General features: G+C 43.2%; 1 protein-coding gene across 1 annotated transcript; it reads left to right on the top strand.

Moving 5' to 3' along the window:
• The first annotated feature begins 8,851 nt into the window (after positions 1–8,851).
• STARD4 (StAR related lipid transfer domain containing 4) lies at positions 8,852–19,359 on the top strand. The gene is made up of 5 exons (XM_035562627.1): positions 8,852–9,150; positions 11,997–12,046; positions 13,585–13,711; positions 14,879–14,993; positions 15,514–19,359. Exons 1-5 carry the CDS (start codon positions 9,046–9,048, stop codon positions 15,747–15,749), a joined length of 633 nt encoding a protein of 210 aa, XP_035418520.1. The 5' UTR covers positions 8,852–9,045; the 3' UTR covers positions 15,750–19,359.
• The last annotated feature ends 1,687 nt before the right edge of the window (positions 19,360–21,046 follow it).

Raw genomic sequence — 21,046 nt, 5'->3', positions numbered from 1 at the left:
ACGGTCTTCTCTGGGTTATAGACAGCACTATGTAGGATTTTGAAGGATTTGTGGGCCAGGACTATTCAAACAATTGATGACTGATTGTAAGACTTCACTTATACATATGCTATACACCTGAACATGAGCCAGCCATGTGCACAGATGGCCAAGAAAGCCAATGGCATCCTGGCCTGCATCAGAAATAGTGTGGCCAGCAGGACTAGGGAAGTGATTGTCCATCTGTACTTGGCACTGGTAAGACTGCACCTTGAGTACTGTAATTAGCTTTGGGCCCCTCACTACAAGAAGGACATCAAGGTGCTTGAGTGTGTGCAGAGAAGACCAACAAAGCTGGTGAAGGGACTAGAGAACAAGACTTAGGAGGAGTGGCTGAGGGAACTGGGGTTGCTTCGTATGGAGAAGAGGAGGCCTCATTGCTCTCTACATCTACCTGAGGTGGCAGCAAGGAGGGTGTTGGTCTCTTCTGAGGTGACAAGTGATAGGATGTGAGGCCTCAAGTTGCTCCAGGAGAGGTTTAGGTTGGCTATTAGGAAGGATTCCTTCATGGAGAGGCTGGTCAAGCCCTGGAATGGGCTGCCCAGGGAAGTGGTGAAGTCCCCACCCCTGAAGGTATTCAAGAGGTGTGTGGAGGTGGCACATGGTTTTAGTAACTTGGTAGGTTAGGTTAGTGGTTGGACTTTATGAACCTGAAGGCCATTTCCAGCCTAATGATTCAAGATTCGCTATCACTATTACTGATGCTATTGCTACACAATGTAAGTGTGTACACTATACCACTCTAATGATGAAGTGTGACCATTGCTTTTGAAAGTGGAGATGGGATAAAAACCAATCTGTTCAGATTGCACTAAAAGGACTAGGCAGGAAAGGAACAGAACTCATTCATTTGAAATCTTGTAGAAAAGACTACATCAGTTCCTTAATATTAGATGATGCAAGCAGATGAAGAAAAAAAGATGATTGCATGATACTTCTACCTTTTATTCTTCAGCTCAGGATATCTTCTGAATGGAGTCAGCATTTGAATCTCCTAACTGGTTTTACTGTCAACTTTGAGAATAATGTGAAGGTTGATTTTTTTCCAAGGGCAGAGGTAGAGTGTAGTACTCTACAGTAGTAGTAGGCAGAGGTAGTACTAATAAAATATATAAACTAAATAATTCAGGAAAATCATGGTTCTTCTTCCAGGTACAAAAACACTTTATTCTGCAGTTCATTTTCATACATGCCATATTCCAGTGGGATCCAAAAAGGAAATAACCAGGTCTAGCTTGTTTACTTGCTGTGTATAGCAAAATAATAGGCAGTATTTGTCCTGAACCACAAATGGCAAGTAAGAAAAAGTTACTATACTACAGTTTAGCACAAGTCACAGTTAGATCAGGTTAATTAAAGGAATATCTAACAGGTTCCAAAATTTTGTAAGGTTTTAGCTACAATTTAATAAGGAAAATTAGCCCTTTTCTCTATTGTACTTGTTTTCAGAGAGTTCTTTCAAGTGCAGCTGCCTCAGCAACAACATATTTATTTTGCTTTCCTGCCATCTTGTGGCTTAACCACAAAACACATTTTTTTAAACAAAGTTACAACTGATGTTTTGTGGAGAGCTTTTTTTTTTTTTTTTTTTTAATATTATTTGGTCTAAGCTGCGCTCCACCACCACTCCCCCACCCTGCACCACCTTACAGCATTGCGACTTGCAACTGCATGGACCATAAATTCAATGGGTTTCTCAGACAATTTGATCCAACAAAAAAGACATTTTGTCTAATAGCCCAGATCTTACCGTGGAGATGATGGGCCATTCTGTCTTCCAGAGACTTGCCTTTGACTCAGGTCTGGCTAAGTCGGTGACTGTTTTAATGGGTTCATATTTCTTATTCAACTACACACACTTTAAAGTGATAATGTGAGAAGTGAGACAAGTTCCAGTCTGGCTCACTCTAGAGCAGAGACAAATGCTATCAGTACTATACCAGTGAAACAAGGAAGAATTCTAGCTAGGCTTCTGCCCATCTGGGAAGTTGCATTTGTGAATACACGTGAGTGCTAAGAACTCAGTGTTAGCCTTTTGGGTTTTGCATTTACAAGGAATGGTCAAGACAGCTAACTTAACACAGCTGATTTAATACAGCTGATATTAGGCAAAACAAACAAACAAACAAAAAAACCATGAAATTCCACTTTTACAGCTAAATGTGGTCCAGCATAAAATATACAAATTCTTGCTTTCTATCACGCTCTGATGGAAAAGCAGCACGTAGTGCACTTACCTGAATCCAGACAAAGAAGAATTAAAATAACTGTTTGAAGGTCATATGTGAGAGTATTAGAGGTTTTCGACAGAGGTCTTTTGTTGAGGCTTATTTTTTTAATAATATTGCAGGAATCATTATCTGGCAAGCCATTCAGAACAGCTCCACTGACTGATGTTCCTAATAGCAAAAACAAGTTCTTTGCTTTCTTCATACTTCCAAAGATTCTATGGAAAAAAAAAAAAAAAAACAAAAAAACAAAAAAACAAACCAAACCAAACCAACCAAACAAAAAGAAAAACCACCAACTTTTCTCCATACTGGATTAGAGAGAGCATCCTAACACAGACCTCTGGTCAGTTGCATTTAGTGACTTGTGTGACATTTAGTGCTTGTGTTGTGGTTTAGCCCGGCTGGCAGCCAAACACCACACAGCCGTTCGCTCACCCTCCCCCCTCCCTCTCCGGGATGGGGGAGAGAAACAGGAAAGTGAAGTCTGTGAGTTGAGATAAAGACAGTTTATTAAGACAGGGAAAAGAATAACAACAATAATAATAATAATAATAATAATAATAGTAATAATGTGTACGAAATAAGTGATGCACAATGCAATTGCTCACCACCCGTTGACCGATGCCCAGCCTATCCCCGAGCAGCCGGCCCCCCACCCCGGCTAGCCACCCCTATATATTGTTCAGCATGACGTCAGATGGTATGGAATACCCCTTTGGCCAGTTTGGGTCAGCTGTCCTGGGTCTGTCCCCTCCCAGCTCCTGCTGCACCCCCAGCCTGCTCGCTAGCAGGACAGAGAGAGGCTGAAAAGTCCTTGGCTTGGTGTAAGCACTGCTCTACAACAATTAAAACATCAGCGTGTTATCAGCGCTCTTCTCATCCTAATCCAAAACATAGCACCCTGCCAGCTACTAGGAGGAAAATTAACTCTGTCCTAACTGAAACCAGGACAGCTTGGATAACATTTGTGTATGTTGGAGTCGACATTTCTCTGGCTGATGTTCCAAATGAGTTGGACATCGGTGTTCCTGTGAGATGAAATGTTATGCTAGTCTGACTAAAAACATCAGCAGAGGCTCAGGGCAACACCATTCTTCTGGTCTGTCATTTAGAGAGAAACTTTTGGGTCCATGACATTTTGGATTAGTTGGTAGTTTGTTTCAAGAAAAACAAAATGTGTTGTAGTTAGATGTAGACACAAACTATTCCCTCTAAACATCAGGAACTAATTATTTGTTGTGCTGGTGATGGAGCACTGACACAGGTTGCCAGAGAAGTTGTGGAGTCTCACTCCTAGGATATATTCCAAAGCCATCTGGACATGGTCCTGGGCAACCTGCTCTGTGCGTCTCTGCTTGGGCAGGGCCTTGGACCAGATGGCCTCCATAGGTCCACACCAACCTCAGCCCTTCTGCCATATTGTCATTCCATGTTTCTATGTATCTGCAGCAAAGAGGACTTTCAGAGGGCTAAAGAACCTATGTGTTTTGCACAAGACTGAAGGTTGGGGCCTAAAAAGTTTTGAGTCTTACCATGAAAGTTGGTGGCTGTGCAAAGGCCCCAAAACTGCAGAACTCTGACAGATGTGGAATGTTTTCTGCTTTTCACACTTAATAGCAGAATGTCGGAAAAAATCCACACGGTTCTGAACCATGCTTGCAGTTTTAAATACCTTCCATTGCCTGAAATTAATTAGAACACTTTGCACTAATAAGTATTTGTAAATTCACATCTAATGCTCTAGTAACACTGAGCACAATATCCAGCTCAGGAAAACTGAGCAGCCAGATGAGAATAAGGGAAAACACGATGTTCATGAGCAAACTGAGCACTTGTCTAGGAACACATGAATTGATCAATCAACATAATACTCTTTAATACCCTACAGAAGTATCTGAGCACAAAACAAAACAAAACAAATAACCAATGATGTCTCAGATAGAACTGTACAACAAAACATGTATTGGCATGGGCATTGCAGTTACTTCTCATAACTGCATGACCACGAAAAAAGACTTGGGCTCAGAGAGAATATATTACACTACTTTGGTAGTAGTCATTGGGAGCACTTTTGGTACCCTGCACTGATATATTGTAGTCTATTCACCAGAAAATAAGGAGGTTAGTAGTTTGGTAAGAAAGTACTGCTTCCCTCTCTCCCCTCTCCCTTCCCCTCCCCACTCCCCCACTCCAAAAGCGTTAAGCAATATTACTATTTAGTTACATTTTCCTCCTCAGAATTTTGTATAACTGCTTTGCCTACTCACCAGTCAAAGGGAATGCAGGTACCCAGAGGAAGACAGTGTGCCAGACCCTATTATCTCCAGACTCCTGTATGTGAATCTGTATGTGAATTACATGTGTAATTGTGCAAGTCTTAGTCAATGCTTGCACATAGCAGAAAGATCCTAACTAAGCAGAAAATTACAGAAAAAAAAATCTACTTTTTCAAATCTGTTAGTAAGGGCAGCCCATTAGCTTTCTTCTGAAAAGGGCACTAGTCTGCTAGTCTGTCTGGAGACATTTACATTTAAGAAAAATACATTGTTTAACTTTAATGAGGCAACCATGTGCCTGCTGCTCTTTGTCCACCAGCAGTTGACATTCAGGTTTGATCTGGTAAAGTACTTCAGCCCTGCTTTGGTTTGGAAGCAGCCCACTGAGTGTCAGATAGGAGTCAGCACATTAAATATTAGTGGCTCTATACCCTTTGCTACAAAAGCAGAATTTGGTCCATAATGTTTGGCAAACTGCATCTATTTTTTTACCTTCAATGCACCTCCAAGATGTGAAGGCTAGATGTGTGCATTTTCCTTTATTTGAAAACAACCCACAACATCCTTCTTACTATGAGTTATGTGCATTTCACAGAGGAACACCTTCAGCAGTCAAGTCCATTGCTAGGCACAGTTTAACTGAAATTAAATGGCAGTAGTTAGTCTCATACTTCTCCATAAAGTATTATTTCTAGGATGAACTATCAGCTATCCTAGGACAACTGATCGGCTTCATGGGGCTGTGCATTTTTCAGGAGAAATTTGATTTTTCAGGTTGTTTTCAGGTTGCGGGACAGAGGTATTTTCATGTCCTCCATGCTCAGGATTGGTGCATCCCTATGAGAAAGTCGAACAAGGGGTGCAGGAGACCTGCGTGGATGGTGTGTTAGGGATAAAAACTGTTAGGTTGTGCAATGTGAAACAGGTATTGTTGTAAGACTAGCAAGGCAAAACTCTGACCTTGCAATGATACATATTGCTTGTTCAGCAATATGGCACCAGGCCGCAAGTCATCCGGCATGAGAAATGCCGCCATCCACACAGGACACACTGGCCACACAGCTGTGCTTGATCACAGCAGCCTATAAAGGACTGCCAAGTGCTCCCCTGAGGCTGGGGACACCAATTGTGTGCTGCCTCACGTTTGGGAGCATGCAGGGGCAAAACCTATAAACAGGGCAAGTTGCTCTGCATCGGTGAGGCAGGAACATCAACTGAGGTCAACATTGCCTCCACAGGGATGCCTGCAAGACGTTGATACCTACCACACTGATGGGATGCCCACCATGAACTGGCTAAGTATCCACAACATCAATGACTGGGAAAAGCATTGTGCTTGTCGCTACCCTGAGGTCAGTATGTTAACAAGCTAACTCAGTAATAAATTCTTTGTCTTTCTATTGCTGCTCAAGTGTGAGTGTGTGTGTGAGTGTATTTGACATCCCCAAATAGCTCGTCTGCTTTATATATATATATATATATAGTTCTTGTCTGATCCTTGCTGAGCTGAACCAATCCGCTTCAGCCCCCAGAATCTAACTAGAACAGATAGGTAAAGAGCTCTTGGGAAAACGTAAACAGAAAAAGAAAGCATAGATGATGTGCAAGAAGGGACAGACCACTTGGGTGGAATATAGGAACATTGTCAGAGAATGCAGAGATGCATGGAGGAAGGCCAAGGCCCTGTGGAATTAAATTTAGCAAGAGACATTAAGGCTAACAAGAAGGGCTTCTTCAAATACATCAGCAGCAAAAGGAAGACTACGGAAAATGTGGGTGTGCTGCTAAATGAGGTGGGTGCCTTGGTGATGACAGATATAGAGAAGGCAAAGTTACTGAATGCCTTCTTTGCTTCAGTCTTCACTGCTAAGGCTAGTCCCCAAGCACTCCCAAGCCTGGAAACAAGAGAGAAAAGCTGGAGAGAGGAAGACTTCCCCCAGTTGAAGAGGTTAGAGGTTATTTAGGCAAGCTAGACACCCTCAAATCTATGGGACCCAATGGCATGCACCCGAGGGTGCTGAGGGAGTTGGTGGATGTGATTGCTGGTCTGCTTTCCATCATCTATCATTGGTCTTGGTCATCTAGAGAGATCCCAGATAACTGGAGACTTGCTAATGTGAGGACTCGGCCTGTCAGCCTGACCTCAGTGCCAGGAAAGGTGATGGAACAGATCATCTTGAACGCAATCACACAGCATATGTTGGACAACTGGGGGATCAGGCCCAGACAACATGGGTTCATGAAAGGCAAGTCCTGCCTGACCAACCTCATCTCCTTCTATGACCAGGTGACTTGCCTGGTGGATGAGGGAAAGGCTGTTCATGTAGTCTACCCAGACTTCAGCAAGGCCTTTGACACAGTCTCCCACACTATTCTCCTGGAGAAGCTGGCAGCCCATGGCTTGGATAGGTACACTCTTTGCTGGGTTAAAAACTGGCTGGACAGCTGGGCCCAGAGAGTCGTGGTGAATGGAGTGAAATCCAGCTGGCTCCACCGGTCACCAGTGGTGTTCCCCTGGGGTCGGTGTTGGGGCCAGCAGGACCCAGTGTAGCCAGGAGGACCAGGGAGGTGATCATCTGTACTGGGTCTAGCTGGCATGTTAACTTTCCCTGCAGCAGCCCATACAGTGCTGTGCTCTGCACTTGTAGCTAGAACAGCACTGGTATCACACCAGTGTTGTGTCTGCTGCTGAGCAGTGCTGGCACAGCATCAGGACTCTCTCTAACCCTCCTCGGGGGTGGGCAAAAAGTGAGAAAGGAACATCACCAGGGCAGCTGACCTAAACCAACCAAAGGGATATTCCATACCACATGATGTCACACTCAGCAATAAAAGACGGAAAAAGGAAGAAGAGGGGAGGGGTGGGCTCTCGTTCTGAAAACGTTTGTCCTCCCAAACACCGGCTATGTGTGTTGAGGCCCTGCTTCAAGGACGTGGTCAAGCATCACACATTTGTGGGAAGTAGAGAGTAATTTCTTTCCTCTGGACTTCCACACAGCCTTTACTTGTGTGTTTTTTTTGTTTGTTTGTTTCTTCCCCTTTCCCCTCGCTTTTCCCCTTTCCCTTTTTTCCCTTTAGTTAAATTGTCTAATTAATAATAATCTTTCCTTAATAATTATTTTTCCCTTTAATTAAATTATCCTTGTCTCAACCCGCAAGTTGTTCTTTCCTTTACTTTCTCCCCTCCTCTTCTAAGGAGGGGGAGTGAGAGAGTGGTTGTGGTGGAGTTCAGCTGCCTAGCATGGTAAAACCACCACATCGTACCCCTGTACTCAGCTTTGGTGAGGCCGCACCTTGAGCACTGTGTTCAGCTTTGGGCCCCTCACTACAAGAAGGACGTCGAGGCCCTGGAGCATGTCCAGAGATGGGCAACAAAACTAGTGAGGGATCTGGAACACAAGTCTTGTGAGGAGAGGCTGAGGGAGCTGGGGTTGTTTAGTCTGGAGAAGAGAAGGCTCAGGGGAGACGTCATTGCTCTCTGCAACTACCTGAAGGGAAGGTGTGGGGAGCTGGGGGTTGGCTGCTTCTCGCAGATAACCAGTGATAGGACTAGAGGGAATGGCCTCAAGCTGCACCAGGGGAGGTTCAGGTTGGAAATGAGGAGACATTTCTTCTCAGAAAGAGCAGTCAGGCATTGGGACAGGTTGCCCACGGAGGTGGTGGAGTCACCGTCCCTGGGGGTGTTCAAGGAGAGGTTGGACGTGGTGCTTAGGGACATGGTTTGGTGGGTGACATTGGTGGTAGGGGATGGCTGGACCAGATGGCCTTGGAGGTCTTTTCCAACCCTGATGATTCTGTGATTCTATAAATACGGTTTTATTCAAAAATCGTCATTTTCAAAGAAAAAAGCGTCATTTCTTCCCATAAGTAGTCTGAAGCTACAAAAACCAACCCCAGCGGGCTGAGGTAACCCGGACCGTCCTGTGAGGGAGGCCTCGCCCCCAGCCCTGTCAGCAGGTTGTGGCGGGGCCGGGCGGCCGCAGGCCTCGCCCCCACATGCGCTGACGGGCAGGAGTCTGGCGGAAAACCCCGCTCCCCGCGGCCAATCAGAGCGCCCTCCCTCCCCGCGGCAGCCAACGGGCAGGCGCCCTGCGGCCGCCAGCTCGTGACGACACGCCGCCGGCGCCTCGCGCCATGCCGGGCGGCCGCGAGCGTGGGCGGGGACCGTTCCGTCCCGCCCCGCCCCGCCTCACCGCCTGCCAGCCGCGCGCGCTCTCCCGAGGGCGGGCAGCTTCGCCATTGGCTGCGGCGGCAAGCCGGCCGCTCTCCCATTGGCTGCCGCCGTCGGCCGTTGGGCGGCCTTTGGGCGGCCGTTGGGCGGGCGGAGCGCGGCGGCCGGCGGTGGGAGGGGGGTGGTGGGACCCGGCGTCGGTCTCTGTGACCCGGGGAGCGGCTCCGGGCCCCAGGCCCCAGGCCCCAGGCCCCGGTGTCTGTGTCTGTGTCTGTGTCTGTGTCTGTGTCTGTGTCTGTGTCTGTGTGCGGTTCCGAGGGGGAAGGAGATGGAGCTGCTGCCCAGCTCGGCGCCCCTGGCCACGAAGCTGCGGAACACCCTTGTCCAGTACCACGGCATCGCGGACAGCGAGTGGCGGGTCGCCAAGAAAACGGTGAGTGGGCTGAACGTGCGGGCGGGCTGTAGGTCACCCATGGTAACAAAAAAAAAAAAAGGGTATTACATAGCGTAACGCGGGTGTGAAGCATCTGGCAATTCTCGCAGGGCTTTCCTCTGAGAGGCCCCGTGCAATGAACCTTCTAGGACAGGACAGCTTTGGATGGCAGAAGGAGTTCTCCCTGACATACTGTGCCATGCCTTGTGCCCGTTGTTGTGGAAGTCCTGCACAGTCCTACCTGTGTGGGGTTGGGGCTTTACTTGAAGCAAAAGGAAGGTGTGGGGAGCTGGGGGTCGGCCTCTTCTCACAGGTAACTAGTGATAGGACTAGAGGGAATGGCCTCAAGTTGCACCAGGGGAGGTTCAGATTGGAAATTATGAGACATTTCTTCTCAGAGGGAGCAGTCAGGCATTGGAACAAGTTGCCCAGGGAAGTGGTGGAGTCACTGTCCCTGGGGGTGTTCAAGGAGAGGTTGGACGTGGTGCTTAGGGACATGGTTTGGTGGGTGACAGTGGTGGTAGGGGATGGTTGGACAAGATGATCTTGAAGGTCTTTTCCAACCTTAATGATTCTATGAGTCTATGAAAATTTAAAATACTGCTAGCACCAGCAGTGCTGCGATATTCTCACTTGTACTTTCTAATTAATCAGTCACAGCCTGTAGCTAGGCTCTGCTGGCTTTTGGAATCTCTTTTTGTTTATAATCATAGAATCATTTACGTTTGAAAAAAATCTTCAGGAACACATGCTTCAGCTTCCAAATGTCTTCCTCATAAAATGTGAGATCACTGTCTGTTCCTTCCCTCATGTTGCTTCATACGTTTTCATTGCCTTCAAGCTGTGACTGTGTATCAGAGCCTCCACTTTATCAGAAGTTTTCCCCCCTTGAAGAGAATGCAGCTCCTGCTTTCCCCAAGCAGTTTGTCATACCCTTCTGTTGAGCTTCTTGGCTTTTCGGAGTTCTGCTTCATCAAGCTAAATAGACTTTGCTGGTGCATCAGCTCTAGGCTGTTGGAATACTTTTTACCCCTGTCCTGCCCAGGAGGTAGAAATGTATTTTGACATCTCGGTTTGGCAGTGTGGTAGGACTAGGGGAGGAAATTTGCATTTTTGCCTTTTTATAACAATGCTGCTAGTGGTTACAGTATTCTTTCTTTGTGAATAGACATAAATAAGGTAGGGTCAAATGTTCCAAATGTAAGTTGAGTTTTCACAAAATTAATAAATCCGGAGTCTTGAAAAGGAGGAACAGACCATCCAAGCCTATCATAGAGTGGTTTGGGTTGGAAAAAACTTTAAAGATGTCTAGTCCAACCCTCCTGCTATGGGCAGGGACACCTTCCATTATATCAGATGGCCCAGAGACCCTCTAGCCTCCAGTTCCAGGAATGGGGGTTCCACAGCTTCTCTGGGCAACCTGTTCTCACCACTCTCAGAATACAGAATTTCTTCCTTATATCTAATCAAAATCTACCCTCTTCTAGTTTAAAACCATTACCCCTTGTTCTATTGCTACATGCCCAATTAGGTACTGGAAGGCCACTGAGTTCTTCCCAGGGCCTTCTCCAGGCTGAACAATTCAAACTTTATCAGCTTCTGTTCATAGGACTCTGATCATCCTCGTGGCCCTCCTCTGGACTTGTTCTAATATATCCACGTCCTTCATGTGCTGGGTGTGCCAGAGCTGAACACAGTGCTCCAGGTGGGGTCTCATGAGAGCAGAGCAAAGGGGGAGAATCATCTCCATCACCAAGCTGACCACGCTGCTTTTGGTGCAGCCTTGTATCTGGTTGGCTTTCTGGGCTGCCAGCGCACATTGCTGGCTCATGTTGAGCTTCTCATCCTACAGCACCCCCATGTCCCTCACCTCAGGGCTGCTCTCAATCCATTCTCCACCCAGCCTGTGTTTGTGCTTGGGATTGCCCCGGCCCAGGTGCAGGGCCTTGTACATGGCCTTGTTGAATTTCATGAGGTTCGCACAGGCCCACCTCTCAGCCTGTCCAGGTCCCTCCAGATGACATCCCTTCCTTTCCTCCAGTGTGTCGACTGCACCACTCAGCTTGGCGTCATCAGCAAACTTGCTGAGGGTGCACTCGATCCCACTGTCCTTGTACTTCTGGATGCAATACTTACACTACTGTTCTTTAGGACATTTAGTCCTTAGAGCTTATGTAGTCAGTCATGATTCCAAACAAAAAGTAAGTAGTATTCTCTTTAATGATGAATTCCAGAGATCTTGTACATACGTTCCATTTGATAGTTAGATAACAATCAGAAGTTACCATTTTACTTATTTTACCTGGCTTACGCTAAAACGAATAGACCACTGCTTGCAAGACGTTTCTAGTCAGGCATGTAGGAGAGAAGAGTAACTTAAGCTTACTTGTCTGTCACTGTCAGCACTTCCTGCACACATCTGCTTGGTCATGTGTTACAGGAGTGCGGGCAGAGGTCGTATGGTCTTTCTCTCTGATTAGCGTCCGGATAGTCGCTTTCCAGTTGCCTTTAATTGAAAAGCTGTATCTAATATGTCTTTCCGTTACTCTGTATGTATTCCTAGTAAACTGGCTTGGCCTGCAAAGCTGTTTATCTGCTCAGACTTCTAGTACTTGACACAGAGAAAGGTACTTGATTGATTTTTTTGAAAGAATGGAGGATTACCAGCAAAGATGTCTGAAAGACGTCTGCTTTTCTGCAGAAAAATGTACAAGAGAGCACTTTGGGGTGAGCCACAGTTAATGATAGAGTATTTTGCTTTTCATTGGAAAAAGTGAGGCATTTTCTTGACATCTTAGAATGGTATGTAGGTGACAAGTAACATCGTATCTTCCATTTTATTCCAGAAAGATGCAACGGTGTGGCGTAAACCATCAGAGGAATTCAGTGGATACCTGTAAGTTTGCCTGCAGACTAGATCAATTGTTAAGGTTCCACAGATGTGCTGTATAGAGTTCAGAAATGAAGGTTGTGGATAAACTACACAGATTCTTCACAGGAGAAGCGAAGTGGGCCATCTGGTGTGCCTTGTTGTCATGTGAAGGCCTGTATCATTTATTTGGGGTGTTATCATTTATTTGGGGTGTTATGCTTTGATGATTTGTGCTTGCATGGTGTCCAGACACCACAAAACTCCCACCGGCTGATGTGGGCAACAACTTAAGTCCAGACTTCTTAGAAATATACATCACATACAGGTTCAGTAGGTCTGCAGCATTATTGAGTGATGAGCCAGTCAGTGTTTGCACACTCTTAGTGGCTATGCAACTGGTAGAATAAAACATCAAGCATGTAGTTGTGGGAAAGATGTCTGACATAAAGACCATTCCCATGTGAGTTTCTGTCGCTGGGTTCTGTAGTTAGCAATAGGTTTAAATTGAGAAATAGTTATTAGAAAGCAGCAGTTCGAAGAAAGAAAGAGTGCTGCGTAAAGGTAGTGTTTGAAAGTACCTGAAGGACTGATACGCTCTGGGTACTGTAAGTCCTGTTAAATCTGCTAGAGCTGACGATTCCAGGTACCACGAGTCTACTGACTCTATACTGGGCCACCAGCACACTAGCGTGAACACCAAGTTGTGTGACTTAAACCAATGCCAACAAAGTCAGCTGCTATGTGCAGTTGACTCCAGGATTGTGAACACACCCAATTTAAAAAAGGACATTGAAATCTCCAAACACCCACCAGACACTGGCATTCTTGGTATACACTGAGGTTGGCCACAGCCAGCTAACTATGAGTGAAAAGGGGTGAAATGTGCAAGAGAATAAATGAATGGGTTGTGTGACTAGTTACCTACTATTAATAAGAACAGCTTAATGAATAAGAAGTGTTTTGAAAATAACAGTTATTATCAATTTTTCCCCCTCAGGAGAATGAGACCCAGTAATTCAAGTAATCAAAATTTCTGGTATCTACTTAACATAATGAATGTTCTGTAAAGTCTTACACCAAATTATTTGGTACTCTAGTAGGCCACCAAAGCATAATGTAGTTTCTTGTTAGCTTGGTTCTACTACTGTTACTTCTACTTGATGACGACTGTGACTGTTTTTCTTTTTTTTTTTTTTTTTTCCTCATTGTATACGTTATATTTACTCATCCATGGTGGACTCCTTTGCTCCCCCTGCAAGAGCAGCAAAATAATGAGTTGTTAGAGAAATAAACATGATGATTTTTGTCTGAGGAAGGAGTTTGCAATTTAAGAAATACAGATTGCAGCATAAGGACAAAGCTTCCCAGAACGATCCCTATTGCATAAAAGAATAGATACACACAGGGATCTTCTTCTGTACTGTCTTTCTCATACAATTATCCACTGACTATAATTCCAGATACCAAGGTATTATAGTCAGTGTACTGTTGCAAACTAATGGAATACTGAATAAGAATTTCTGACTTTTGTCAGAACGTAATGTAAACTTACGTTTCTCTAGCTACAAAGCTCAAGGAGTGGTGGAAGATGTTACTAACAGAATTGTGGATCATATTCGCCCTGGACCTTATAGACTGGACTGGGACAGCTTAATGACCACAATGGACATCATGGAAACGTTTGAAGAGGTGAAGACTTGCATATAGATTTTTAAAGGAGATGTGTGTAGGCACATACGTGAATCTAATGTCACAGAAAAGCAGTAGTTCCAATAAGTACTGATATTTTTACACGTGTTTTCTTGAGTGCATGTTTATTTGCATGGCCAGTATGAATACATGCTGGGGGAAACTTCAGAAGATGCTTTCTGGCTGCACAGCCCTCTTCTAAAGCTTGATGTTCAACTTTCCATGAATGAAAAAAATAGAGAAGTAAAACCTAAAAGGTTGCAACTGATATGTGGGAGCTGTGGTACAATTCACATGTAGAAGAGTTACAGTGTAATGTTCTACACACTAGAGGCTTTACATACTCCTCACTTTCATCTATTCCACAGCAAATAAAGTCGTGGGTATTAATAATCCACTTGTACTTCTACAGAAACTACAACTTCTTCCTAAAACGTTGTCTTAGCTGTGTGGCAGGGCTTTTTGCTGAGAGCCAAAATAATTTGTACTGGAGGGCAAGACTTGATAAAGAGAGATACTTTTGACATTGATTATGCAGAAGTTGTTAGCCTTGTTTTGGTTACTGGGGACATCCAGTATGATGTAGGCATCTGGCTTGAACATGGATGCATTGTCTTTTGCTCTGGCTTTTCAGGAGGATTTATGTGATAATGTGTTTTTGCTAATTGCTCCTTAGTATTTACACGAACTTAAGTGTCTCATAAGAAAGGCTTTTTGGAAGACTTGTTTGCATTCTGTTTTGTTCACTTGGTGGATTAAAAGTCCTTGGCAGAGGATCTTAGTGCTGAGAGCAGCCTCTTGCAATTTATTCATGATCTTTTCAGATTTGGTAGGTAGTGGGAAGGGCATGTAAAAGGCACATGGCCTTCAGTTCCCAGACATGACTTACAGTTCTATTGTTTTAATCAGGATGGTTTAAAGGAGCCAGATACCCTCAGCCTCTGCAGTGCTCAGCTGCAGACTACAAGTTATTAAGGACTTCCAACCTTTAGACCAAAAATGACACCTCCATTCAGATCTCACTGAAGTTTTTCTGGACAGCATGTAGTTGAAAGATAGTGCCACCTTTTTGGAAAAGGCTAGCTGCTTACCAGCTTAAATATCCCTGGATTCATTATACTAAGATACTTTTGTTTTGTTACTCTCCTCATTCTGTCACTCAACAAGAACTGCTGTGTGATGCGTTACACCACTGCTGGCCAGCTCTGGAATATCATAGCACCAAGGGAGTTTGTTGATTTCTCTTACACCACAAGCTATGAAGATGGTCTTCTAACATGTGGTAAGGCACCACTTACCTTTGCTCAATTCTTATTTTGCACCACCTGCCGGGCTTAAGATTTGATTCAAATTAAGTATAGTTCTGTAGTAAACATTCAAAAATGATATAAAATGGTCTCCAATTAATATTTCAGAGGGATTTTAGAGATTTTACAGATTTAAAGAAGTATACAAGTTACTGCTTTGCCCATTAGCCATTCATGTGTGACAGAATTCATTTATGCCAACTGTAGAACCGGAGTGGTAGAGACAAATAGTGTGGTTTCTCTCAGCTTATACAGCAAACTGAGCAAAGTAAAAAGCTTCCTAGTAGATGGGAGGAACGTCTTTACTGTCAGTTTCTGCTTGTTAAGCACTGCTTGTTTGTGAAGGAGTGTGGATGACGAGCAGGCAGCTTTCAGGTATGCAAGTATCCAAAAGCTTAAAGTGTGCCTGTCACTGCTACTAAATTCCCCAGGTAGAAACTTTTATTTTTTATCTCTGAAATTCATTTTCCTTTTCTTGTTTGTTTTCCTTGACAGGTATTAGCCTTGACTATGGAGAAGTGAGACCTGCTTTTGTCCGTGGATTCAATCACCCTTGCGGTTGGTTCTGCGTTCCTCTTAAAGACTATCCTAGCCACAGTCTTTTGACGGGTTACATTCAGACCGAACTGCGAGGGATGCTGCCGCAATCTGCAGTAGACACTGCCATGGCTAGTACTCTGGCCAATTTCTACTCTGACCTCAAAAAGGCACTGAAAACAGGCAAAAAGTGACTCAGAAGCCCATGTGTTTCTTGCAATCAAATTACCTTGTTTAGCTTAGCATAGGTTAGCTAGTGAGTTCAGAGGTTACATTGTTCCTGAATGGTTCCTGAACCTTTATGTAGAAGGATCCAGACAAGTTTGATGTGATACTTAGCATACATTCCTAATTCACAGCACAAGATTTTGTTTCCTGCTCAGCACACTGCAACTGTGTGAGGAGTAGTCTGAATCTAAACACAAGATGAGTGTGGGCTTGAAAAATGCATTACAAACTCTGCTCTCACCAACAGTATTGAGAGTAGAGTACTCAGGATTTTGTGGGTGCAGGTTACTGTACAGGCAGCATCTCACTGGAGATGTAATTTCGTAATATATATATATTTTTATATTTACTTTAAATTTTTGCTTTATGTAGTTTGTACAGGTGCATCTTTAATTTCTATTTTAGAAATTTGCTTTGATTTACTATTGAGATGGTCCATAGCTAAATTTTTAAACAGTACTGTTCATAAGAAAGTTATTTGCTCATGTTAGCAAAATAAGTATTCATTATTGGCATTTCTTTGATATTGTAACTGTAGCTTGATAACTGTTGTAAGTAACAATCTCAGTGCATAGATAAAGAAATGTCCTTACAGCTGATCCAAAGCTCATTTAAGTCATCAGGTATCTTTCCATAGTTTATAGTGGGCTTTTAATCATGCAAATAATTGTCAAAATAGCAAACATCCAGTGGATCCTCTGTAATACTCTGCACTTCTAAATGATTTTTTACTTGAATTTGCATGTAATTGTGTTCTCTAGCTTAATTTTTGTCTTCCTAAACTGAAAAACCTGGAGTTACTAGAAGTACAGACAGTACCACCAACTTGCTTCAGACATAGGCATTGGTTTAACCACAAGAGTACAGACTGCACTGCACTAAAGCTTTCTGTTGATTTTTGCAATAAATGAAATGAGCATCTTAAAACACAAGGAACTGAAGGTCAAAGCACGAGCTGTAGAGTTGCTCAGAGCCGCTGGATAGTGGAGGATCAAATTTTTAAGGATATTTAGTCACACAGTGATGCTGATGGCTATACAGAAGGGGCTTTCAAAAGTCTACTCTCTGTGCTGCTAGGAACCCACATTCTCTTTAAAATGTTACATTGACAATTTAATGTTAGTATGCACCATTTGCTCAGGTGAGATTGTAATTATTGCTGTGCTTTACCGGTGCAAGTGCAGCTGCACAGTAGTTTGGGAAAGTACCTTAGAGCCATAATATTGTGGGACCAGTTGTATACATGCAATCCAAGGACACAAAGCAACGGCCTCAAGTTGTGCCAGGGGAGGTTTGGATTGGACGTTAAGAAGAACAACTTCATGGAAAAGGTGGTTAGGGATTGGAACAGGCTGCCCGGGAGGGAAGTGGTGGAGTCACACTCCCTGGAGGTATTTAGGAAATGTGTGGACCTGGCACTAAAGGACATGGTTTAGCGGTGGACTTGGTGGTGTTAGGTGGATGGTTGGGCTTAATAATCTCAAGGGTCTTCTCCAACTTAAATGATTCTATGATAATAGAGGAAGCCTTGCATAGACTACATGTATAGTCGCTAATCTCTGCATATTGTTGTCTCCTTTTTTTAATGCTTCTGGGCTGATTGAGGGGTTTTGATACAGATGTATGTAGAGCAAAATACTCCATTGCTCCATAAAGAGCACTGATTAAACCTTCACAGAGCCACTTCAGTGTTAGAGAAGCAGGTCAAAAGGAGCTCAAGACTCTTACGAGAGGATGTTTGCAGAGCACTGGACACTGCAGAAAAGATCACAAGGTCCTTGTTGTAAATACCCATTATAAGGGCTGTAGCATCTTGGGAGTATCAAGCCTTATTTGTGTTAAGTGAAATGGCTTTTTACACTTTCAGTGAAGATAGGCTGATGAAGCACAGGACAGCCAAAGGAAGAAGGCTTGTGTTTAAACAGAAGAAAATCACTGGCATTTTAAATATGAAAGTGTTTTTTATATACATTTTCTCCATGCAGGTTTCCTTTTTATTGACAGAGTAGTTTTCAGTAACAGTCCTAGGGATGGAAAGATTTTGTGACTAAGGGCAAATATCTGAAAGCAAAGCATGCCTTCTATTTTGCATTGTGGTACATTATAATTTGTTCTTTTAGCACTGATTAAGCTGGCTTCATATGTTTTAACACAAGTAGTCTATTGCTTCTGCCAATGAGTCTGAACGTTAAAGTTAGTAACAGAATAGAGATTACAGAGGCGAAGACGGGAGCTAGATGTTTTTATGTCAGCATAAAACAATTCTTCAGTTTTCGTATAAGGAGAAATCATGGAAGGTGCTAGCAAACCTTAAGGATTTATTTTGGGGATTCTCATTCTTGTAAAAGATTTTCTAGTTTAGGAGCACAACAATTGACAACGTATGCTGATTACGCTGCTGAAGCAATGCATAGCTGGTAGCCCTACGCTGATTATTCTAAACAGTTCATCTATAGAGTAATACTGAACTGTAAGAAAGGTGTCCAATTTCATATGGTATTGTATTTGTTTAAAATCAAAACTTTATTTCTTTTTATATAGCTAGGGATTGAGAGGAGTGTTATGTCATGCAGCAGACCTGTTCTTTATCCAGAGTACATTCAGAATGAAGAAAGCCACAAAATCAAGTACTGATCAGATCAGAACTTCTTTCCCCATCATTGCATTGCTTTCCTCCAAAGGTAATGGATGGTCTAGATGGAGCAAGGTGGTACAAATAGGAAGAGAACTGAGGGGACAAAAGTGCAGGAACATGTTACTTGGCTTGTAAGGAGGTAGTTTCACAACAGCGGAATTTGTGCACGTTTGTGAGGTTAGCCAATATTTTTGTTGGGAAGGTTCACAGGCTACCTTCATTACTTCAGTTTAGTGTTTCAGCTAAACTAGAACAGGACAGTGTCATCTGAAAGTAGCTTCTGAATGAGGTGCCCAAGATACCAGTTTTTGCTGGAGAAATAGCATGTGTATATATATAAATGCATCAAAATTATTTTTATATGACTAGTAACTGGGGGGAAAAATAAATATTCTTTTCAGGGGTTTAGGCAATATACCAGTTTATTTAAAGTTTGGCACTTTAACTAGGTCCTGTGTGAATGGGAAGGATGGCTAATGATAAGATGATTTTCATGTTTAGCTTTTGCTTGTCATTGAAAACCTTCATTATTGAACCTTGTGTGTAATTGTGCTGCTTGTTTTGTACTCTACCACAGCCTGCTAGGAGGTGGATCAGTACCTCAAACAGATACTCTGGGAACAGCACGAGCCTTGATCTCACATTTGATTAATTTATAATGCTTTTAATAGACCAAAATGTGATGACAGTGTGTAATTCCTTCAGTAATCATAAATAACCAGAACTATTTGACGGTGTGAACTGGTGATTAATAAACCTACAAGGTTCATTGCTGGAAAAAGAGCCATGGTTCTATTGAAACCAGTCAAGTTGTGCCTATGTTCAGAAAGTCAAAATCAATCTGTCTTAACAGTGGTTTTAACGGACTGTGTTCAGTGCTTAAGAGATTTGTGTTTATATTTTGAATGCAATTGCAGAATAAATTAAAACATGAACTCCAACAGACTCGTGATGCATCTTTTTCGATATTTGTGCAGTCGGATGTAGTATTTGGCTAGTTTGGGGGGGAGTTGTGTCTGATTATCTAGCATCTTCAACTGCATGGTGATCTAATACTGTCAGTCTCCATATACTTAAGAACAAACCCCAGTATCTTTATTTAAAATCTAGATGTAGCCTAGGAAGATTTCAGCTTCCCAGAACAACTCAGACTCAGATTTCTGCTAAATTAAAATATCTTGAAAAAGATACAGACAGGATTTTTTCATAACTTTTATATACATATTTTTAATGACCCCATGATTGCTGTGGAAGAACTTTGTTAGTTTTCTCTTAATATTACTTGTCTTCTAACATGTTTAAGAAATGGTTTCTTAACCATCAAAATTAAGTTCATCCTAAACACATGGGTACATAGCATCTTGCAAAAAATGTGTATTAGGGTTACATTCTAGAACATTTGTTTTGACGTGTATTTATTAAACAAGCAAAGGAAGAAAATACCTCTTTGCTTTTGTCTCCTTTTTAAGCCTATAGGAAGGCAGGAGAGCTCTGTAGCATTTGACTTCAGAGCAGAGTTGCAGCCCTCTTCTCTTGCACAGAAGAGGAACTGTGCCTCTAAGATACAGCACACCCTTGTGGGGAATGTAACATCTCACCATATTACAAAGTTGGTGATAAGTACAAAGTAGAGATAGGTACAGCAGCTACTTCAGATTGTTGGAAAATGATTAAGTACCCCAATTAGAATTAAGAAAAATTGTGATGTTTAATCACAATCTAAACACATTTTCTGGTGGGAGATGTGAAGATGTGAGCAGTTAATAATAAAATGCATGCTAAAGATTAAATGCTCTGTAGGGACATCTGAAGTCCTAGTCCAGAAGTTAAGCTTTGTGATGCATTCTGCCTTTTCCAGTCCTCACTGAGGTGTGCTGGTGACTCAGAGTACAGGTGTGGACTGACAACTGTGGAGTCCATCTTCCCAGGAACTGTGCCTCTAGCAGGGAGAAAACAGGCGGAAATGATAACAGAACATGACAGGAGATGCTTGCGCATGTTTCACAGTTGATCCCCACAGGAAGAGGTGTCACAATACCCTTGCTTGGGCATCTGGCTTAAAGTGCCCCCAGATCAGCACATTATCTAGAAACATCTTTTCTAAAGTGAATTTCTCTTTTGGTGAGTCAAGCCAATATGACTACATAATGATCCTTGAAAAAATTTTTTGTTGTTGTTTTGTTTTGTTACAAGGCGGCATCTGTGAAGCTATTAGAGGATCAACTCCTCAGTTGTCAGAAACATCTTGCTAAGGTTGGCTAAGGGCTGATTTGGCTGTGCTCTCATGCCTCACAGAAAGCATTTCCTGAGCTCTCTGCTTGGGTCTGCTCACCTGCTTTGCAACACAGATCCAGCTCCTAGGCATGTTACGAGCTCAGAGTGCAGGACAACAAAATACCATCCTGCGTAAGATTCCCTGACTGGCTCAAGATTACTACCTGAGTGCTGCCTTTAATTTGGGTTTCAATCACACAGCATTAAGGCTAGCACATTGGTGTTACTAATTCAAGCCGTCGTGCTCACTGGAGGGAGTGCATCTGAGCAGTTGCAAGCATGAGTCCTTTGTTATTTGGATGCAATCCAAAATTTTAGTAGCCTTTAGATTCATAATAAATGGTTGCAGAAAAC

Source organism: Cygnus atratus, chromosome Z (assembly GCF_013377495.2).
Source record: "Cygnus atratus isolate AKBS03 ecotype Queensland, Australia chromosome Z, CAtr_DNAZoo_HiC_assembly, whole genome shotgun sequence".
Classification (NCBI taxonomy): domain Eukaryota; kingdom Metazoa; phylum Chordata; class Aves; order Anseriformes; family Anatidae; genus Cygnus; species Cygnus atratus.
Note: the sequence above shows the minus strand (reverse complement) of the source record. Positions and strands in the feature narration are given on the sequence as shown.

Coding starts and splice junctions, on each gene's coding strand:
- STARD4 (XM_035562627.1), top strand. CDS start 9,046: ATGGAGCTGCTGCCCAGCTCGGCGCCCCTGGCCACGAAGCTGCGGAAC. Junction 12,047..13,584: donor GAGGAATTCAGTGGATACCT/GTAAGTTTGCCT, acceptor ACGTTTCTCTAG/CTACAAAGCTCAAGGAGTGG. Junction 13,712..14,878: donor TCATGGAAACGTTTGAAGAG/GTGAAGACTTGC, acceptor TCACTCAACAAG/AACTGCTGTGTGATGCGTTA.